The 22,463-nt window shown below is 43.5% G+C and overlaps 1 protein-coding gene across 1 annotated transcript in view; it reads left to right on the top strand.

The window, feature by feature from the left end:
- The first annotated feature begins 9,982 nt into the window (after positions 1–9,982).
- Positions 9,983–22,463, top strand: part of CUL3 (cullin 3) — a 108,348-nt gene continuing 95,867 nt past the window's right edge. The window contains exon 1 of the mRNA XM_089669507.1: positions 9,983–10,343. Coding sequence (XP_089525633.1) covers positions 10,278–10,343 — 66 coding nt within the window. The 5' untranslated portion in view covers positions 9,983–10,277. The remainder of the gene's footprint in view (positions 10,344–22,463) is intronic.

The raw sequence follows: 22,463 nt of genomic DNA, 5'->3' as shown, positions 1-22,463 counted from the left end.
TTGATTGCTCAGCTCTCGTTGTAGATGCGGTGGGGGACAGACGCAGCATCGGATCGATGCTGCATCCACCTAGGTGAGCATGAATGTATATGCGTGTGTGTGTGTGTATATATATATATATATATGTATATATACACATACTCACCGACCACTTTATTAAGTATACCTGTTTAATTTCTTGGTAACACAAATTACTAATCACATGGCAGCAACTCTATGCATTTAGGCATCTAGACATAGTGAAGACGACCTGCTGAAGTTCAAGCTGAGCATCAAAATGGGGGGATTCAAGTAACTTTGAACGTGGCATGGTTGTTGGTGCCAGACGGGCTGGTCTGAGTATTTAAAAAACTGCTAATCTACTGGGATTTTCACGCACAACCAACTATAGGGAACAGAGAATGGTCCAGAAAAAGAGAAAATATCCAGTGAGCAGCAGTTGTGTAGACAAGGCCCGGACTAGCCATAGGACATATGGGCATTTTCCCAGTGGGCCGGGGCCACCGGGCTTAAGAAGAGCGGCCTGCTGATGACTGAGACACACAGCGGGGAGGTAAGTGGTGACTGTGGTCTAGACAGGGCCAACACAGACTGCAGCTGCTTCTCACCTCCCACTATGCGGATATGCCTACAGCAGGGCCAACAGGAGGAGCAACAGAGATGGCTCCAGCTGCAAACAGGAAAGGTTTGCAGGGGATACACACCTCCCGGTGTCTGCAGCGGCACTGAAGGGACAACTGTGGCCTATCTCCTTCACCAGCCAGCATACTGTGACAGCCAACCAGTCCAGGTCTGTAGAGACGGTGGATTGGGCTGTCTCTTTGCTGGATGAGCTGTCTCTTTGCTGGATAAGATGTGTCTTTGCTGGATTGGGATGTCTCTTTGCTGGATGGGTATGTCTCTTTGCTGGATTGTGATGTCTCTTTGCTGGATGGGGATGTCTCTTTGCTGTATTGTGATGTCTCTTTGCTGGATGGGGATGTCCCTTTGCTGGATTGGGATGTCTCTTTGCTGGTTGAGCTGTCTCTTTAGTGGATGGGCTGTATCTTTTCTGTCTTGTGATGTCTCTTTGCTAGATGGGGATGTCTCTTTGCTATATGGAAATGTCTCTTTGCTGAATGGGGATGTCTCTTTTCTGAGATGGGCTGTTTTTTTGCTGAATATATAGGGAGCACTGTGATTAGAGAGAAAGGGAGGGGCATGTCTGCAAGGGGCACTGTGATGGGAGGCTTTGATTTCTAGGGGCACTGTGATATAAAGGGTACTGTACTGTAAAGAGGCACTGTAATCAATACAGTGCCCCTTTACAGTGTAGTCTCCTTTTATATCACAGTGCCCCTTTACATTACAATGCGGAGGACTGACTCTGTGAATATTTCATCACCAACAGCCCCCATGAACTTCCTTACACCCCCCTGGAATAAATGGCTGCTCAGTCTAAAATGCCCAGGCCTATTTTTTGTGCAAGTACGGGCCTGGATGGTAGGGTCAGAATTTGGCGTAAACAACATGAAAGCATGGATGCATCCTGCCTTGTATCACTGGTTTTATATATATATATATAATATATTTATTTATTTGTTTTTTTTAATCCTGAACTTCTATTTTAACCACTTGCCCTCCGGAACATTTACCCCCTTCCTTACCAGGCCATTGCTATTAATTTCAACTTGTAATTATGTGGTCATGCAACGCTTTACCAGAACTAAATTTATGTCCTTTTTTTCACACAAATAGAGCTTTCTTTTGGTGGTATTTGATCACCACTGGGTTTTTTATTATTTATGATATAAACAAAAAAGCTTGAAAATATTGAATAAAAAAGATATTTTCTACTTTTGGTTATAAACAAATATCCAATAAACTCAAAGTTAGTCATAAATTTAGGCCAAAATGTATTCTGCTACATGTCTTTGGTAGGAGAAAAATCCCAATACGTGTATATTAATTGGTTTGTGTGAACGTTTATATATCTACAAACTATGATGTATATATACTGGAATTTACGCAGCTTTTATTTTCTGACTGCCTATCAGATTTCTTGAGGTGATAAAATGCCAGGGCAGTACAAAAAATCCCCAAATGACCACTTTTTGGAAAGTATACACCCCAAGGAATTTGCTGAGAGGCATGTTGAGTCCATGGATGATTTTATTTTTTTGACACTTTTTTTTTTTTTTTACACAAAGTTGTCACTTAAATTATATATTGCGCACACAAGCCTTGGGTATATGTGGAATTACATACCACTGAAAGAAGGCTCTATTTGTTGGAAAAAAAGGACGTAAATTTAATTTAGGTGCATTATTGCATGACCGCGCAATTGTCAGTTAAAGTAACGCAGCGCCATAACGCAAAAAGTGGCCTGGTCAGGAAGGGGGGTAAATCCTCTAGAGGGCAAGTGGTTAGTAACATATAAAAGATGATGTTATGCTGAGCAAATAGATACCAAACATGACATGCTTTAAAATTGCGCATGCCCGTGCAACGGCGACAAACTACATACATTTGTAATATTGAATATTGATAGGCGACTCTCCAAAAGCCTATACAGGTCACCATTTTATATTTACACAGGAGGTCCAGTTCTAGAATTACTGCCGTCGACCTGACATTTGCGGTGATAGCTCAGCATGGTGATATCTTTGTTTACATACCGGCATGGGACCGACACTTGTGTTCACCTTTGTGCGCAAGCACGGGAAGGGGGAGCGGGGGGTCTTGGGTGATTTTTTTTTTTTTTAAGCTGTCCATTTCTTTCCTTTTTTTTTTTTTTAAATCACTATTACTCTTTTCTGAGAAATCTGGGGTCTACTCTAGATCTCTTCTCTGCCCTTAAAGCATCTAATCGCACCAAGATTTGTGTGATCAGATGCTTTCCCAATTTAAAAATGGAGCTGGTAATATCTGGTGAAACGGAAATGATGAAATGCTCATAGCTTCCAGTTTCTTAGATCATACAGATGATTGCAGCCATTCTTTTCTGCAATCAGCTCTATGGGCAGCTGACAGAACTACCAGCTGCATTCTTGGATTCCCCTGTTGAATGGGAGAGCCCAAGAAAACCATGGACAGCGGCGGGAGGAGGGGGGGGGGGTCTCTTCCCACAGCTTGTAAAAATGATTCAGCAGCTAATTAACCCTTAGGATTGCTTTTACATGAAAGCCGGCCACCAGCTGAAAAGAACAATACCAGGATGTGATGCCTGTAGCTGCAGGCATCATCCTGGTATAACCACTCAAAGTCCAGCAATGTTCCAGGATGTTGCTGGTCCTTGTTGGGCATGTACAGAAACAAAGTTGGAGATTTGAATGAGACTGAGACCAATAAAATGTACCTTTTGAGCTAACAATACATCCATAAATAGATTTTTTTTTCTTTTTAAACCAGAATTTAGTGTCACAGAGCAAACTGACACTAGCTGACTGGCATGTTGCTGGTACCACAGGTGCCTGTCACTGGTGGAGATGCTGTCTGCCCCTAAGTTGATCATGGCAGGAGGTGCAGTGGAGGAAAACTCCCAAAATTGTCATCTGGCATTGACACCACTTGTTGTAGCAGGGGCTTGGCTGGAGGAAGCACCAACAGGCCCCATCCACCCCTCATTGTGCTTTTACAGCTCTGGAAGCAGGAACTGCAGTACTCAAACAATTTTGGTTTCCTCCCTCCAGACTGGGATCCTGGTGTCAAGGGTCAAGTGAACCGAGTCTGGCTCAATCTTGGTAGGAATGTCCCTTTGCTGCCACCAGAAGAACCACACCAACCCAGGACAATCCCGCAAGAGATTTAGCCACCTCTCAGTACTAACATTCCCTAGGCACTGAAAAACGAGTAGGTTAAGACCTCTTCCTGCCTGTAAAGAGGGAGAAACTGGGGGGGGGGAGAATGGATGAGAATTCCAACATCATGGGGGGTGAAGCAAAGGGGTGGGTGGAGGACTGCAGACAAGACTGCTGAGCTTAGCCTTTTTAGCAGGTTACAGGCAATACCTCTCATCCAGAAGGAAGAACAATAAATGACCATATTGACAGAAGGACTTCCTTAAACTGTTTCCTGCGTGTTTTGAAAGAGGTTCTTTTCTCTTGTGCTGTCCTGGAAACAGGACAATTGGAGAAAATAGTTTTTCATATCTTTAATTTTATCTATGGTGAGCATTAGTATGATTGATTTACAAGATTTTCAAGTGACAACAGTATAAGGGTGTCAAAGGCTGGCACAACGACTCCACTGCTTAGCAACAGAGGCAGCAGATAGATGTGTCCACATGCCACAGTAGCGATAGTATGCTTTGCAGCCATGGCAGAAATTATACCCCTTGTCGAACAGGACCCAAGTTTAAAGTGAGTAGTGCTTTCTGCAAGTGTTCTGAAACCATGTGCAAGGCATGTGGTTGCGGCACGCAAGTGTGGGGTTAAAGCAGATGTAGAGGAGTAATATGCCTCCTTACCACCTGTCAAATGCTCTCTGAAGAGCGATCCAAATGCTGGCCGCTCTTCAGAGAACAAAGGACATGTGAATTAGCACTCCATTTTTTAGAATTTTATTTTTACACTTTTCTAACTGTCCTGTTGGGGGTGGGGGGCTTTGGTGAAATATCCGGGGTCTGAACAGACCCCTGATGTCTCACTTTAGAGACAGAGAAAGGGAATGAGGACATAGATTCCTCAGTTCCTTTCTCTGCAGCCTCAGCTCCACAGATGAATGAATAGGAAGTGCTCAAAAGCTTCCTGTTCATTCACAAACTGAAGCATCATAAAGGACATGCAGGGGGGCCCGTAGAGCAAGTGGGGCACAGACAGCAGAGGGATGGGGATGATCAAAGCAGGGTGGGGGCGCAAATACTAGAACCAATCCCTTTGCAGTACAGCTGGAGGGAGGGCAAGGAGGAGAAGCTAGCAGCGTTGCAGGGGGAGCCACAAGAGAATTGGTATCAGCAATAAAACTGGCCCTTCTGCTTGGCAGGTGCCTGGGCCCCCCCTTTTGCACAGGAGGCCCGGCTGTACTGCCTTATCAGCGGCCCTGGCTCTATGCATACATTGCTTCTATCCCAGCCAGCTGAACAGATTATTGTGCCTCTGCTAGTCAGCTGCCTAGACTTCACAGGCTGTCTGTACATTAGTCATTACGATAATATATGGGCAGCCCTTAGAAGCCTTGTAAGCATTTAATTGCTGTGACTCTCAGCACACCCTTGGAGTCTCATATATAAAGGTGAAGACTACACTACGTAACCAGTGTCTGAGGCCCTCCAAAGTATAGTTTAATGCCTTGTACACATGATAAGCAAATCGTATGAACTTTTCCATACGAGGAACGATCGTCTGATAATCTGATCGTCAGTACACAGCTTTCAAGGGCCGAAAAATTACTTTTTGAGTGACAATATCCAAAGGGACAAACGCAAACATTTTCTTGTATGATACCAGAACGCACAATTTTCACATAATTAGTACAGTAGGTGTCTGAAAAAAATCAGAAGACCAAGACCACGCATGCTCAGAAATGAATGAATACATTACAATACAATACATTACATCACTTCCGAAGTTGTATTCTGTCGTACGATAATTTTCGGAACTTTAGTAATTACTTCATTTTCATTTTCGTTTTGAAGGGATGAGGTGGCAACCCTAGTGACAAACTGTGGCTTCCTTCATAGATACATAGGAGGAGAGAACATTAGGGGACAGGAAGTGTGTAATTTACAGCAGTGGTTCTCAACCTTTTTGTTTTCGAGAACAAGGTCTGGGAAATTCCTCCAACACCTTCCATGCCCCAACATTAAGAAACTAAGTTTAAACTCACACTAAAAAAGTATAGGAATGCAACACATGTATTGAAATGCGGGAAGATTCTGAATGGGGCTGGGTGTCACTGTGGAGAGGATGGTGGTTCTGCAGTGGGTTAGAGGATCCTGCAATAGAATTGTTGGCCCTGTAGGGGATCAGGTTTCCTGAGGGAGCTGGGGGCACTGTGAGAGATTGGGAATATTATGGGAAACTGTTGGGACACTATGAAGGGCTTGAGACTCTGCAGCAGGCTGGGGGGCACTGTGGGCCACAATGGAAGTTTGGGGCACTATGGGAGCTGTGAGACACTGTGGGAGGTTATGGAATGTACAGCTGGTTGGAGGTCTGGGAGAAGACAGACTGATCTGGCAGTGGGCCACCACTGATTTACAAAATTACTAAATTGAATTTAAGGGAAAAAAAGCAGCTACTGTATTTAGGGACTGGAAAACTTCAATATATTCATAATTTGTTTCTGGGTTTACATAGATTTTAAAGGATTAGTTCACCTTTGGGAACAACTTACATGTCTCCAATGCTGCATCCGCTGCCCCCCGAGACTGCATACACCTGTGTGAGGGCAGTGTTTGCCCACACAGGGATGCACAGGTATTCCATGCATCCCTGTTCAGGCAGTCCCATTCATGTCAATTTGGGACACATGCACGCAATTTGATAGTAATGCGAGTGCACAACCCCAAACAAACGCTGGGTTCAGGGCCACATACCTGCACAACTGTGCATTCCTGTGCAGGCAGTCCCATTACACCCCGGTCACATTGGGTGTGACTTGGCATGCAATTTGCATACCAAGTGACTTACAAATCGTATACCAAGTCGCACCCTATTGTCCGCTATTAGAGCGGTAATATCAGTGCGGTTCTGACTTCGTCAGAGCCACACCGATTTCTAAAGTAGTTCATGCACTACTTTTGTTGCGATTTGCATAGACATCTGTGTCAGATGTCTTGTGAACTGCAACTGAAATCGGCAGGTCACCTGATTTTGAAATTGTGCGACTTCACTGTCGGCTTTGATGTGACCGGGGGCTTAATGTCAAATGACACACAGCAGCCGCACGGACACAGCTGCTGCTCACAATTTGACAGCTGTTCAGATGTGTGACCCTGAACCTAGTGTTCGTTTGGGGTTGTGCACCCGCACTGCTATCAAATTGGGAGCATGAATGGGACAGTCTGCACAGAATACCAGTGCATCCTTGTATGGGCAAACACTGCCCTCACACAGGTGTATGCTATAATACGCCTGTGTGAACGAAGCCTAAAACATTCACATTTTGGAAGGTATACTAGAAAATATATTATAATAAATATAATGATATTCAACAGTTCAGAAAGGGTGGGGTAAAGGGGATCTTTATGAACCTGAAGTGGAATTAAACTCCAGGCCCAGCACCAACTTTTTTTTACTCTTCCTGTACAGCAGGAAAAAGCATTGCAGTCTTTGTTGGGTTTGCCGGGTCACTGCAGGTAATCGCTTTTAAGCAGGTTAGAATTAGCTAGAAATGTGCTGCCTTGGACGGGAGGGTTGGGTTTCCGTTAGTTCCTGGGTTTTTCGTTTTGATTGGATCTTTGGGATTGACCCAAATAGATATCCGAAACCTTTCATATCTATATCCATTTTGAAGCTAATTTCATGCTGGACAATAATCTGCATGTTAGCAGTCTGTAAACAATAGATATTCAGAAATATGAATACTTAGTTTCTTATATTTGGGACTTGGTCATAAACGTGGTGACCTCCCAGCATCCACCCCTTAAACAGATGATTGGTCAGATGGTCTCTGTCAACACCCCTTTGATACCACAGAAAAAGGGAATGTCAGGACCCTTTGACGGCTCTTCTTTTAACATCCACCAAGGAACACCTAACCAGACTTGAAAGAGCCACTGTACCATTTTTGTTTGATCAATTGGACTCTGCTGAAACCAAGGGATTTCCAAGTACTTTTCATTTTCAACTACTTTTTAGTAGTTTGCTGGGCTCTCAAGTGCACGCTCTTTAAGCGGTGCAGGAGCCAGCGATGAGGGCTGACATACAGGTACATTAACCTGCACTGGCACAGCTTCCTGTCTGTGTGAAGTGCCTTTAACGTGTAAAACCCTAATAGAGGATCAACTCTCACTGTGGAGAAATTTCCTCTCACTTCCTGTTCTGTGCACAGGACATGATGGGAAATCTGCCCAATGGGATACAGATGGTAATAACTTGAGATGGTTTAAAAGGGAAGTATGGTATGGCTTTTTTCCTTCGACTTATACGTACCTAGGTGGATGCAGCATCGATCTCTAAGTTTGAGAACTCAATGATCACATGACCGCTGAGTTCTCATCGCCAATGTGAGCAGAGAGCGGTGACTAGCAGTCACTGCAGTCTGCTCTGCCCCTTCTCCATGCTTACTGGAGCACTGGTCTGTGAAGGAAGAGGCTGGGTCAAGCTCCTGCCAGATTGCTGAGAGGCTGAGCCAGGTGCCACTCTAGACTCTGGGGTGGATCTTGACTTTATAGTTGGAATCTTTCCCAGCCTGCACCAACTGAGTGACGTCAGCTGACAGCGGACCTCAGCCCACTGTCAGCTGAAAACAGGTCACAGGAGTGCAGAACAAACTGTACTCCTGTGATCCACAGCAGAAGTACAGCCAAAATAGATTTGCCTGTACGTCTCCTTTAAACATGTATCTATCCCAAGTGATAAAAAAAGGCTTGGCCCTGGGTTTACTTTAACCACTTGCCTACCGGGCACTTTTACCCCCTTCCTGCCCAGACCAATTTTCAGCTTTCAGCGCTCTCATACTTTGATTGACAATTGCACTGTCATGCAACACTGTCCCCAAACTAAATTTTTATCATTTTTTTTAAACAAATAGAGCTTCTTTTTGGTGGTATTTGATCATCATTGGGTTTTTATTTTGTGCTAAACAAATAAAAAAAGAACAAATATTTTGAAAAAAAAAAGTTTTTCTTATTTACAAAACTTTATAACAGAAAGTAAATAATTTTTTTCCTTCACTAGGCCCTGAGGAGAAGTCACTGATGGGCACTGTTAGGTGGCACTGATTCAGCTGATAGCCACTGATTGCCAGCACACATGGGCACTATTTGCCGCACTAATGGCGCTACAATGATCACCAGGAAATTGATAATCAATGCCCTGATGATCACTGTAGATGTCCCCCTGTGAAACGCCGCTTACCAGCTCTCCTGACACGCTGTCAGCATGAGAGGCCTGCCGATAACTGGCATTTCCTATTTACCCTGTGTTCAGCTGTGATTGGACACAGCTAGTCACATGGTAAAAGCGGCTGTCATTGCCCCTTTCCTTAGTCATTGATCAGCTGTGTCTGAAGCACACAGCAATCAGATTGCGTGCAGAAATAGCCAACTGCACTGTAACCTTCCTTTGGCTATAGGGCAGTTGAGAACTGGTTAAGGGATGGTTCACACTATAGAATTGCAGCCCGTTTTCTTCAATTTAAATAGGGAAATGTGCGTTCCAGAATGTTTTGATGTGTTTTACCACATCCCAGTACAGTTCTGTGCAGAAAAACAATGCAGCATGTTTTAGTTTTTTTCTGCACCTGGAACGCACTGGAACTGCAAGCACTGATGTGAACTATGACATTGACAACTATATTAACCTACTTTCTGTGCGTTTTAGATGCAGAAAAAAAGCAACTGAAACACATATAGTGTGAACTGGCCCTAAATGTTGCAGCAAATCTGTGTCAGCAGGCAATGAAGAAGATCAGGCAAGCAGATTTTATTTTATCTGCACATTTAAACAGAACAGGTCCAGCCAGCGCCCCTATCCAGCTCCAGCCCCGACAACCAGCGAACAAGACTTGACAGCTGTGCGTTTGTCCACCTCTACGTGTGCTAATAAAGATGTTCAGGAAGGAGACCAGCGGCAGACAGCAGCATGGAGCAGCTTTGCAGTCCTGGCGCTGGGAGGGGGCGTGGTTTTCAGCATCAGCCTAGTACACGGTATATACGTACATACACTTTCTGGCTCTCGAGGGCATGAGGCCTCGCCCCCCGGCCAATCAACGTTCCACATTGATATACCACCAATAGCTCGCACTCCAGCTGTGCTTTACGTCTCCATGCTGCTGTGACAGGCTGAAGAGTGCGGGAAGGGAGGTGGTGGAAGGAAACCAGCAAATCTCGCGAGAACCCCCCCCTGCTCCCGCGCTCCTCCCACCGGCCGCTCGAGCACAGTGAGAGGGGATGCTGCTGCTGCTTGGCCGCCATAGCGGAGGGCTTTAGTCAGCGCCGAGTACAGGAACCCCCAGGGTGTAGAGGACTAGGCACACGGACGGCCCGGAGGCGGAGGGACCGGCTGGAAGCAGGACGTTCCAGGAGGAAGGCCCTTCACTGACAGGCCGGGCCCGGGGCCTCCTCACACCGACACACGCCGGGGGGAGACGAGGAGGGGCCCCGGGGCCGAGGCAGGGCAGCCGCCGCCAACATGTCGAACCTCAGCAAAGGGACCGGCAGCAGGAAGGACACGAAGATGAGGATCCGGGCCTTCCCGGTAAGACAGGGCCAAGAGGGGGCGGGGAAAGAGATCACCTGGGGGCAGAGAGGAGGGGGGCTCTGTGTGTAAACACAATGACAGCATGGGGGGGGGCACATGGCACTCCAGTACACAAACAATGCTGCTCCTGTCATCTGTCTTCTCCAGGGGCACAGGAGGCTGTGTGTGGGATCTCATCCATGCAGGCCACCTAGACTAGACCTCCGGCCAAACCCTCTCCTTGTTACAGGGACCTAGATAGTGCCGTCACTTTACACAGATGTTTTTATTACACTTTACATTAGACTACAGCGGGGGAATGCTACACCCTCTGTCAGTTTTTTAATTTTTATATTGATCTGTGTCCCCGCAGACCCTTGTCACACTGGCTGCAATTTGCCATGTGACTTGCAAATCGCATGGCAAGTTGCACCCATTGTCCGCAATGAAAGGCATCATATCGGTGCGGTTCCGACTTGGTTGGAGCCGCACTAATTTCTTCTTCAGGGGTGACTTGTATAGACATCTAGGCTACATGTCCTGCAAGTTGCACTTCAAGTCGGAATAACATCCGATTTGTAAATTGTGAGACGTCCAGTAAATGTGCACGATTTCAAAGTCGGATCGGTGTGACCGCAGTGTCAGGACAGATTCTGTTTGTCCTGGTTATTGTTGTCACAGTGTAAGTCAGGGCAAATGCAATATGTTAGTGTTGTCTACACAACAAGGGATGAGGAGAAATCTTACTACTTTTTATTTCTTTATTTTTTGATGTTTCCTCTAACTTCCTGTTTGTGATTTTGGAACAGCAAAAAAATAAACTTGAAAACGGTTTAACCCTTAATGAAATCTTAGTGTATTTAGATCCAAAGAAAAAAAGATGGAAGCATTATTCTCTCTTGTCAGATTATTTGTGTCCCCTTAGGAGATATTGAGCCCACTGTTTGTACTGGTGACTGTAGTCACCGAGCATGAAGGTGAGGGGAAATTTGTTATGTTCGTGTTGTCCCTAAAGCAAGAGGTGAAGGGAAATCTTCTAATGTGTCCCCCACTATAATGTACAGCGCTAAACAAACCTTTTAGCGCTGTATAAATACTGTATAATAATGGAACACAGGAAAAAAATGGCAGGGGCTGTAACCCTTCCCTACACCATTAAGAAGCTTATTGTTTATATAAGACTAAAATGACCAACGTCCCGGCAATTTAGGAGGTTTCTAATGCTGTTTCTGATCACGTGACTGCTGTGATTGGCTGTCATATCAGTCACTTGATTGAAAAGCTCACGATTATAAGTAGAGATCAGGAGCTTTCTGTTGGCCTCAGTCTGGTAACTGTTCCAGTAGTGTGCAGGGCGTACAATTTTTGGCACAGCTGTGTTTACATTCTGGTTCACATATATGCCTCTCAACATTAAGGCCCACCTGCCGAGAGGCAGCATTTATAGGTACTGCTGGTGCAAAGAGGTTAATTAGGGGAGGGTTAGACCCTCTGTCCATTTTTTTTTTTTCCTGTGTTTGTTGAGGGGAGAATCCAGCTGTCTGTAGTAGTGACCAATGTCATCAAAAAAGGAAATGAGGAGTTCCAAAATGTTAGAGCTGTCCCCAGAACAAAAGTTAAGAGGAAATCTAACATTTTTCATGTCATCTTTTCATATTCATAATAGTAATTTATTATATTTTTAAGATTTCCTCCAACTTCCTGTTGTGTTTTTTGGACAGGAAGTCTCCCCAATTGGAACAGCAAAAAATAAACTAGAAAGTGTTTTATCTCTTCCATACTGTGTTCAAAACGTAAAGTATATCTAAAGCTAATTTAAAAAAAAAATTTTTTATATACTGTTACCCTAGCATGGTAACACTGTACTACTTTTGGGGGGGGGTGATTTTTTTTTTTTTTATACTAATTGCTTTTACACCCATATAAGATGTAAAAGCAATCATTTTTCTCTCTCTGCATTCTTGCAGCCATTGAGAACTACTTAGTGAGCTGTGATTGGTCACAGCTTGTCACATGGTACAAGGCTGTTGTGAATAGCCTTGTACCATGTGACCTCTGTGATCATTCATAGATTTCACTTCACAGGTAGTAAGCAATGATGTCAGAAGTGACATCTTGCTTACTACTTTGCATGTGATCGGGACCTCGTACAGAGTCCCGTCCGATCGGTGTTTCACTGTGTCCGGAGGACACAGCGGGCACCGGATTGCGGTGCTGCAAGCTCCCGCATGCGATCTGCTTAGGTGAGTGGAACCCAACATTTTTTGGACAGTGTGGGAATTGGGGTAGAACTTAAGCCAGGTTTTTGTTACTATAGATGTCCACCCAGCATGTAACATATTTGCTCTTTTCAGAGGTGAATGACCAACAGTGGTACCCTATTATGGCTTATTAGAAGGAATAGCCAATGCACTAAAAATTTCAAAAGTGTATTTAGGTTCAGTTATAAAGTCCATAAGGCAGCATATCTATATGCTTCATGGTGTACTTCATCTTTAAACCTCAATACATTTTTTATAATTGTCTGCTGGACATGCTTTTGCAACTCCTGACATACAGTAAAGCTGGCCATGCATAGCTCTAATTTTGGCTGACATTCAGGTAGGTCATAAAATGGCATATAGCAACCTAAGGACACTACTGAGGCAAATGTGTAGGCTGCCATTGCTGACATGTGAAATGCTAGTTTGACTGTTGTCTGATAAAGGGGCTTATAACCTGCGCAATTCAGTAACCCAGAACAAATAGATCAGAAGGTATGAATGCAATGGCCACATGATTGGTTTAGATTTGTGGATCAAAAAAAGTATTCATTTTGGATACAGTAAGGCCTTGTTAACACACTCATTTACCCCGCATGAGAATGCACAGGTGTTCCAAGCATCTCTTTGCAGGCAGTCCTATTGATGTCCGTTATCACCCCTTGACTGCCCTTATTAAGCTGCAATGGCAGCTGGACAGTGTTGTACACAGTCCACATCAAACGTTTTCTCAGGACTCACTCGTGGGCATACTGCCCCTCAACATGACATATTCAAGTAAATGGGACTGCAATGCAATCCTGTGTTACTCATGCATTTGTGGTGTGAGGTTTTTAGTTTTGGAACAGGTGGTGAGGAGTCAATTTATTATCTCCCAACTGCCTGTCAACCGCCTTCTGAAAACACGCTCTACTGTGGATCACTTTTCAGTGGGGCGGTAAAGGGCCGTCATAAAAGTGAATGAGGACTTTTAGTAGAACTAAAGCCAAAACTGTTTTTTTTTTTGTTTTTTTTTAAATCTTGGATAGATAGGTTATAACTAGTGGTGCACCGAAATAATTCTGGTGCTGATACTGATAATTCAGAATACATGTGGCCGAAAACCAAACCAAAATGTCTGCGTATGTGGGGGTGGGGAGACTCCAATTTTTTTATTTTTGGTTTTTTTAACTTATGATTTTATTGCTATCACATAGGGGACCAATAGTCCCCTATGATAGCATATGAGTGACTGGTCCTCTTTGGTGGGGGGCAGTGTGCAAGGAGGGGACAGGAGAGGAGCAGTGTATACAGAGAGGCTCCCTCACTGCCTGTCACTATGGGGTTTATTTACTAAACCTGGAGAGTGCAAAATCAGACTCACTTCTGCATAGAAACCAATCAGCTTCCAGGTTTCATTGCCAAAGCTTCATTGAACAAGCTGAGGTTAGAAGCTGATTGGTTTCTATGCAGAAGGGAGTCTGATTTTGGACTCTCCAGCATTAGTAAATAAACCCCTATATGCCAGTGCTGGTTTTTAAATGCAATTGCCGGCTTTTTTTTTTTTTTTTTCTTCACTATAGCTCACAGAATTAGCTATCACTTTCCCCCTAGCTAAAGGAAACATTTTGTTTTATCTTGGGAAATAAACTAAAAGGAAACTTTCTTTTTGCTGGGGGGAAAGACAGCTAATTCTGTGAGCTATAGTGAAGGAAAAAAAAAACAAAACAGTAATTACATTTAAATACCGGCACTGACATATGGGCCCTGATTTACTAAGAATTGAGTCTACCAGCAGATGCTAAACATTCAGGCAGATTCAATCAATCAAGACCTGTCAGTCTTCAGAAAGGCACCCAGCAAGCTGATTAAATAGAGTCTACTTTATAGACTCTTTCCTGTTAGTAAATATGTAATATAGTGACTGCCAGTCACTGTATACACTGCTCCTCTCCTGCCATTCACCTCCACCCCCCACATCTGCAGTACACAGTTTCATGTGTTGGGCTATTTTCGGCCGTTATGTTTCAGTGGCCGAAATTTCGGTCCTTCCCTAGTTATAACCCCTAACATGTTTTTTGTTTTGCCATTTCTGCCTTTTTGGGGAGATTTCCCATCACTTCCTATCCCTTTTTAGCCTTGCTTGGTGTTTGAGTGCTCCATTAGTGATTATCCATCTAAACCATACAGTGCTGTGGCTCGCCAAGTGTAGATTAGCCTTTCACCTTGTTATTAGACATATACATACAGGTCTAATAGGACTTTATGCTGTCCCAGCAGGTCACTACATCCGGTACCAGCGTTCTCAGGATTCCTTTTCTCAGTATCCAGCAATCACAAGCCATATGTAAAACAAATTATCCTTAATAGTGTAATATTGTTTCTTTAAAACATTTATTAGAGGAAGAAAACCCCTCGCATTAAGTTATCACTCACAAATGAGTGTTAGTGCTTTAGTAAAATCCAGGCAATGTTTGTGACAGTGTTATCCTCCTTCCGGGGTCAGCTGCGACTGGGAGTGATGTCACCTGGCTCCGTCTGATGCTCACTGATTGCCTGACTTGACCATTGCACCCACTTCATCCACATCTCCCTAATTTTAACCTGAGCAAGCTTCTCCCTCTCTATAGTAGTTCTCTCTCCACACTAGACATGGAGGCTGTAGTGAGAGCATTTGGCTGCTGCTGTCTATCAAATCCTGTAAGAATTAGGTGGGTTCAAGTCACGCTGTATGTGTCAACAGGCGCACGCATCCCGGTTTAGGATTGAGCTCACACATCTGCCCCTCTAGCAAGCGGCTTGCTTTGGGGACAGACTCAGAAGAGAAGGATTGGACAGTGCTGGTGGGTGACACAAGGAAAGATAGTTTAGGGGCTTCTCTGTGCAAAACTGCTGCACAGAACTGGTAAGTATAACATGTTGGTTTTATTTTTTAAAAAGGAGAGGAACAGAGAAGAAAGGATCAACTGGCCTTTTCTTACACAATTCAGAGGATTAACCCCTGAGGTTCCACCTACTGCATATATAGACTTATTTTACTGTTGTGGGTTTAATAACACTTTAATTTAAAAAATAAGTATTATCTCAAGAAAACATGCAGTCCAGTCTGTTACATTGATTGGCAATGGGCTGTGATTATTGGTTTTTTTTTTTTTTGCTTGTCCGCTTATTGACATTTGAGTTTTGAAATGTTTCTGCACCCATTGACAAGATATATTAGAGAGCAGTAGAGAAAGTCATAACATATTTTTTATCATCACTGTGCTAAAATGCTTATGTGAAAAATATGCTTGTGTATGAGATCACTAATAAGCATGTGAAGTGGCTGGGCTGATTTCTTATTGCAGTATCTACAGAAGTGAAGGGAAAGTGTCTTCCTTTTGGATATAGTAAGGGAACGCTATAGCCCCTGTCTATTTTGTGTGTGTGTGGTGCTTGTGTGTTTTTTTTTTTTTTTTCTGTGTGCCTATGGGGAGGAATCCTTTTACTTTCTGACCTATAGCTGAAACCAAGTTGAGAGGAAATTTCTGTGTAAAAACCTGGTTGTCAAAGAGGGTCAGCAGAACTAACTTCCTCATTGGTACAGTTTCTCGTAATAACTCAACAAGTGGACTTGCGCTTAGTTTCATTGATAATGAGAAACATGACAAATAGGGTGATTTTCTTTGATGGGGGTAAAGACCGTAATACAAATCTTAGGAGTTCTATTTCTTCTCCATTCAGAATTTTGTCTTTTATGCATACTCTATAAAGTTTTACTAAACCCACAACCGTAAAATCAGTCTATATATGCAGTAAAGCGTGCTTGTTATACTCACTGTGGAACCTAAGGGGTTAATCCTCTGCATTGTGTAAAAAGGCTGTTTGATCCTCTCTTCTCTGATCCTCCCCTTCTCCAGTTCCCAATCCATTTGCTGATAGAACATACCCTTGGGCGCAAGCTGCACATGCTCAGTTTTATATGTATTGCTAGAGTTTTTATTTCTTGGGGGAGTGCATGTGATCAGCACAGGGCCAATCAGCACTGTCCAGTCAGGGTCAGGGGTCTTGCAGCCTTATAGGACAATCAGGAGAGAATAAAAACTCCTACAAGCTTTAACCAGTGCTCTGCTGGACACTGATAGAAGTCACAAAGTTGCTATATACGGCTGATGAGAAAAGGTATTTAGCAGTTTATATTTACTAAGATAATTGAATGTCCAGGTTCTGTATACTGTGGGAGACCAGATATAGTGAATGCAAGATCCTGGGTTTAGTAACACTTAAAGCTTTAACATTTTGAAGCAGAACGCCAGGATTTTTTTTTTCTGGAACAGCAAAAGAGAAATAAGTCCTCTGATGACTCTTAAGTCTGGATGGCTGTCTTCTCTGATGCCAGATATTACACACATTGCTCTGCATTTCATACACAACCAAAAAGTGCAGTCTCTATACAGCATGAGCAATTTATAGGAGTATTTAAATTACTCAACTCAACCAAAATTGTAAATTTTATTTTATTGGGATTTTATGTGTTAGACCACCACAAAGTGGCACAATACTTTGTAGAATTTTGCTGAAATTAGAGCTGCAAATCTTTTTGGGGATGTCTCTACCAGCTTTGCACATCTAGAGTGACATTTTTGCTCTTTCTTCTTTGCAAATTAGCTCAAGCTCTGTCAGATTGGATGGAGAGAGTCTGTGAACAGAAATTTTCAAGTCTTGCCACAGATTCTCAATTGGATTTAGGTCTGGCCTTTTACTGGGCCATTCTAACACATTATTATTATTATACAGGATTCATATAGTGCCAACAGTTTGCTCAGCGCTTTACAATATAATGGGAGACAATACAGCAACAATACAGTTCAATACAAAAGGGAAAGGAGGGCCCTGCTCCTTGGAGCTTACAATGTAGGAGGGAATGAATGTTTTGATCTAAACCATTCTATTGTAGCTCTGGCTGAATGTTTAGGCTCGTTATCCTGCTGGAAGGTGAACCTCCACCTCAGTCTGAAGTCTTTTGCAGACTCTAACAGGTTTTCTTCTAAGATTGCCCTGTATTTGGTTACATCCATCTTCGTTCCATCCATCTTCCCATCAACTCTGACCAGCTTCCCTGTCCCTGCTGAAGAAAAGCATCCCCACAACATGATGCTACTATCGCCATGTTTCACGGTGGGGTTGGTGTTCAGGGTGATGTGCAGTTTTAGTTTTCCACCACACATAGCATTTTGCTTTTAGGCCAAAAAGTTAAGTGTTGGTCTCCTCTGACCAGAGCACCTTCTTTGTGGGCTGCCAATCGGGATTTGCAAGCACATCCGGAAGGATACTATGGGCTCTACGGGCCTGTGTGTGAATTCTTGGTGGTTGCGGGACAATACTTGTGCTCACCACCGCACCAGCTTGTACTGCAGTTATGGGACTCGCCACGTCGCTGAGTCATACTGCAGTGCTGGTATTATTATTATACAGGATTTATATAGCGCCAACAGTTTGCTCATCGCTTTACAATATAAAGGGAGACAATACAGTTCAATACAAGAGGGTTAGGAGAGCCTGATCTTGGGAGCTTAGAATCCTAAGAGGTATGTGAAAGACAAGGATGTACTAGGCCAGTAGTGCTCGCCAGTTCACCAAAAGGTAGTGTGGCACTAGTACTGGCACTCTGCTGCATATGAGAGTCCTCAAAATTTACAGGCCAGTGCTAACAGAGATCAGGCCTGATTCTGCCAACACTGCGGTTTTGTGTGCAATGTATCAAGTGACCGTGACCTACTGACACTGCACTTGCTGGGGGAGAAGGGGGGGGTAAGCATAGGGGCTAAACGCAGGAGCCGGGGCTGATCCCACTAACACTGTGATTTTGGGGATGCTATACTAATGTGAATGCTGGTATAGTGCTGATCTAATCAAAGATATTGATCCTTCCAGACACTATACTAGCAATGGAGGTTTATTGTGTATGAGTATCTTCCTGGCAGTCAAGGAGTTAAATGTGATTACGGGTGTACTGACGGGCAATCTGACGCCATCTGGAAGGGGCATAAAAACCACGAGAGTGTAAATCGTGTATGTATATATGTGTGTGTGTGTATATATGTGTGTGTGTGTGTGTGTGTGTGTGTGTGATTTGCGCACCCATGCCGCCCTGTAGCAGTATTTATGGTATAGGGCGGTCAGGAAGCGGTCTGTGTTACGGCAGTGCATATTAACTGACAATTGCGCAGTCATGCAACGCTGCACTAAAATGGAATTTACATCCTTTTTTTTTCCCCCATAAATTCGGCTTTCTTTCAGTGGTATTTGATCGCCTTAGCGGTTTTTTTTTTTTTGCGCTATAAAAAAAAAGGCCGACAATTTTGAGAGAAAAAAAGAACAATATTTTGGACTTTTTGCTATAAAACATGTCCAGTAAAAAAAATTTCAAATCAAATTTCGGCATAAATTTAGGCCAAAATGTATTCCACAACATGTCTTTGCTACAAAAAAATCCTAATACGGGTAACTTAATTGGTTTACGTGAAAGTTATAGCGTTTACAAATGGCGGTATATATATTTTTTTGTATACTAATAGTGGAGATCAGCAACTTATGGTGGCAATCAGCGACTTATGGTGGGACTGCGGTGGACATTGACACTGGGGGGGGGGGACTGACTTGGGGTCACTGACACCAATACAGTGATCAGTGCAAGAAAAAAAACACTGACGCTGTACTAATGGCACTGGGGAGGAAGGGATTAACATTTGGAGGCAATCAAAGGTTTAACTGTGTGAGGGGAGTGTTTTACTAGGGGGCGGGGTGTGTGTACGTCTCTGTTACACACTGTTCCGGAAGGCTGTGTCCAGCGATCCCGGAACAGTGTGCTGACAACTGACAGGGTGGAGAGCTCTATTGAAAACAATGCAGCCTTCCTCCCTGTCAGTGTTTGCCGGCAATCGCCGGGCTCTGGCGGGTAATCGCCATCCGGAACCTGGTGATTGACAACCGCGGCCGCGATCGGTGCCTTAGGTAGGGCTGTTGCCCCTGCCCCAAAATGCAGGATCACGTGTGTGTGTGTGTGTATATATATGTGTGTATATATATATATATGTATGTATGTATGTGTGTGTGTGTGTGTGTGTGTGTGTGTGTGTGTGTGTGTGTGTATATATATGTATGTGTGTGTGTATATATATGTATGTGTGTATATATAAAAAATGTGATCCTGCGCACAGGGACTGCCTTGTAGCAGTATATGTACTGTGTGCAGTCCCCTAGTGGTTAATGAACAAATGCAGTACTCTCAAACATTGCAGAATCCTAGTATGTAATTTGCCATTGCCACCGGACAGTGGCATGTGCGATGATGTTGCAAATAGGCTCCTCCCTAAACATTTTGTGCAACCCATGTCTTCAGGGGATAGAACTAGAATTCTCATTGGAAGATTTGCTGTTCCTGTTCTGGTGACAACCCAAAATGTGGGACTTGCGCTTACTTTCGCTGATGATAAACACGAAAAATAGAGAAGGTGAATCTCGCTAACAAAGCTAAGGACAGTATTACAAACTGATAGAAGTTCTGTTTCCTCATTGTCCAGAATTTTGCCTTTAGTTATACTTTAAGCTTTAACATTTTAAAGCAGAACTCCAGGATTTTATTAGATTTTTTTCCTGGAACAGCATAAGAGGAACAGATTACCTCTAATGTTAACTCTTTTAGGCCTGGATGGATGCTGTTTACAGTACAAATTCCGTTGTCTCTGATGCCAGATACTACAAACATTGCACCACTTCTAGAATTCCATGAGCTGACAGGGGGAGAGCCTGTTTACTACCCTTCCTCTCCCCTGATCTATTCAAAGTGCTTTATGGTCTGTGAACAGACTACAAAGATTTTTGTGAATGGACAAAGGGGAGTTGAGAGGATGGGTAAACATCATGATATCTGCACTAAATGAAAAGTGGAACACAATGAGAAGTGAAAAGCACAGTCTCTGCTCCAGAAGTGTGTATTTGGCATCAGTGAAGATAGTATTTGTACAGTAAACAGTTGTGATCTGAGCATAGGATACACATCATTAAAGGTAACTTATTTCACTTGTGCTACTTCAATCAGGGGCGTGGAAATTTTTGAAAAACTACTTGTCCAGGGACTAAATAAATGTTCCAGTTTTCTTGTCCTGATAAAAAAAAAATACATTTTGACCAAAATTGTATTTAATTCTGAGGTGATTTTAGGAATGTCTGGGGCTTTTAAAAACAAAAAGGGCTTTATGACTTAAACGTGTAATATTTTTAACATTGCGCTGTTTGTCTCCTCCTCCCCTCACTGCCTCTCTCCAGCCCTGCACCCAGGGATTGGCAGGGAGGGGAGAGACCCTGCAGTGTTATGAGCGCTGATTGACTGTTCGTCAGGAAAGGGGAGTGTCCAGCTTATCCTTTGTCCCTTTTGCTGAGAGATCTTTTTGTGTTTTTTACACAAGTTTAAAAAATCATTTAGGCCTGAAGCTCAAACAAAGCCCCCAAACATTATATATTTTATGAAAGCGAAGAACCTAGAGAATAAAATAGTGGTAATTCCAATTTTTTATGTTGCATGATATTACCGCAAAATTTCAGTAAAAAATAAGTTAATTCTAGGGCATAAAAAAGCAATCCATTACCTTTTTTATTTTTTAATTTTTTTTTGTAAAATATATAAGATGAAGTTACAGCGAGTAAATATCCAACTTGTCAAACCTTAAATTTGTGCGCACTCATGAAATGGTGACAAACTTCAGTACCCTATATTTTCTATAGGTGACACTTTTAAAGCCCCTTATTGGTCATCAGTTTAACGTTACGGAGGAAGTCTGGTGCTAGAATTATTTCTCTCATTCTGGCGTGCGCGTCTATATGTAACGTGTATCGCAGTCGATGTTTTCATGCGTAGGCGCCCCAGCGCGTGCTTTTACGTTGGTACCTGCGTATATGTGGGGGCCTTAATTTTTTTTTTTTTTTGGTGGGGATGTTATGTGCTTGGGTGTAACTAAAATTGTTTACAAACAAAAAACCTATTTTTTTCTCTTTCATCACACGTGATGATTTTTGGTGACCGGTTCTCTTTATCGAGTCACCCAGAATCTAAAAGACCCTGGATGTCTTCCCTGTGCTCCACTGAATGTAATGCAGTGCACATCGCACCACATTACATTCCTTCCTGGCTTCCATGGCCGGGAATCTCACAACAGGGACCTGGAAGTGACATAACGTCACTTCTGGGTCAGGTCAAGAAGAAGAGTGGATGTGTCTGCTCTCCTCTCTCCCCTCAAGCCGACGGTGATGAGCCGGTCCCGGGTCTGCAGATGGACAAGCGGAGCCCGGGAGACCTCAAGTTGGGTCCGGGCTGAAAGTAAAAAAAAAACAAAAACTACCTTCCTCGGAACTACATGTCCCGGGCGTTGGGCGATACTGATTCAACATCCCTGTTCAATATTTTTCTGGAGTTCCACTGTAATAAACACTATAAGACAGTTTTCAGTCACAGTCCTCATGTGGAGACCACAAGTGGCCATTTGAACAGTTGCACAGGCACTGTGGTCCTCTATGATGAGCAGCACATCCCACCCAGAAGAATGCTATGCTTCCATCACTGGAGTATAGTGTGACTGAGGTAAAGATTGTGACGTCCACAAAAATAAAAACCTGGCTAAAACTCAACCCACTCCAATTTTAATATAGAAGTATGGGCTACCTGAAAAACAAAACCCAAACCCTATACTCACCTAGGTGAATGTGGCATCAATCCTCCTCCAGCTCTGCAGTGAGAACTAAGTGATCAAATACAGCTGATAACTCAGTTCTACCCCTCCGCTCTGTTAGTCACTGGCTCTCTGCTCTGCCCTCCAGCACTCCCTGGAATGTTGTGCTGCGGAGGGGGTGGGAGTGGCAGACT

This window comes from Staurois parvus, unplaced genomic scaffold (genome assembly GCF_062004578.1).
Source record: "Staurois parvus isolate SC_StPar_1 unplaced genomic scaffold, SC_StPar_1.0 ptg000078l, whole genome shotgun sequence".
Taxonomy (NCBI): Eukaryota; Metazoa; Chordata; class Amphibia; order Anura; family Ranidae; genus Staurois; species Staurois parvus.
Note: the sequence above shows the minus strand (reverse complement) of the source record. Positions and strands in the feature narration are given on the sequence as shown.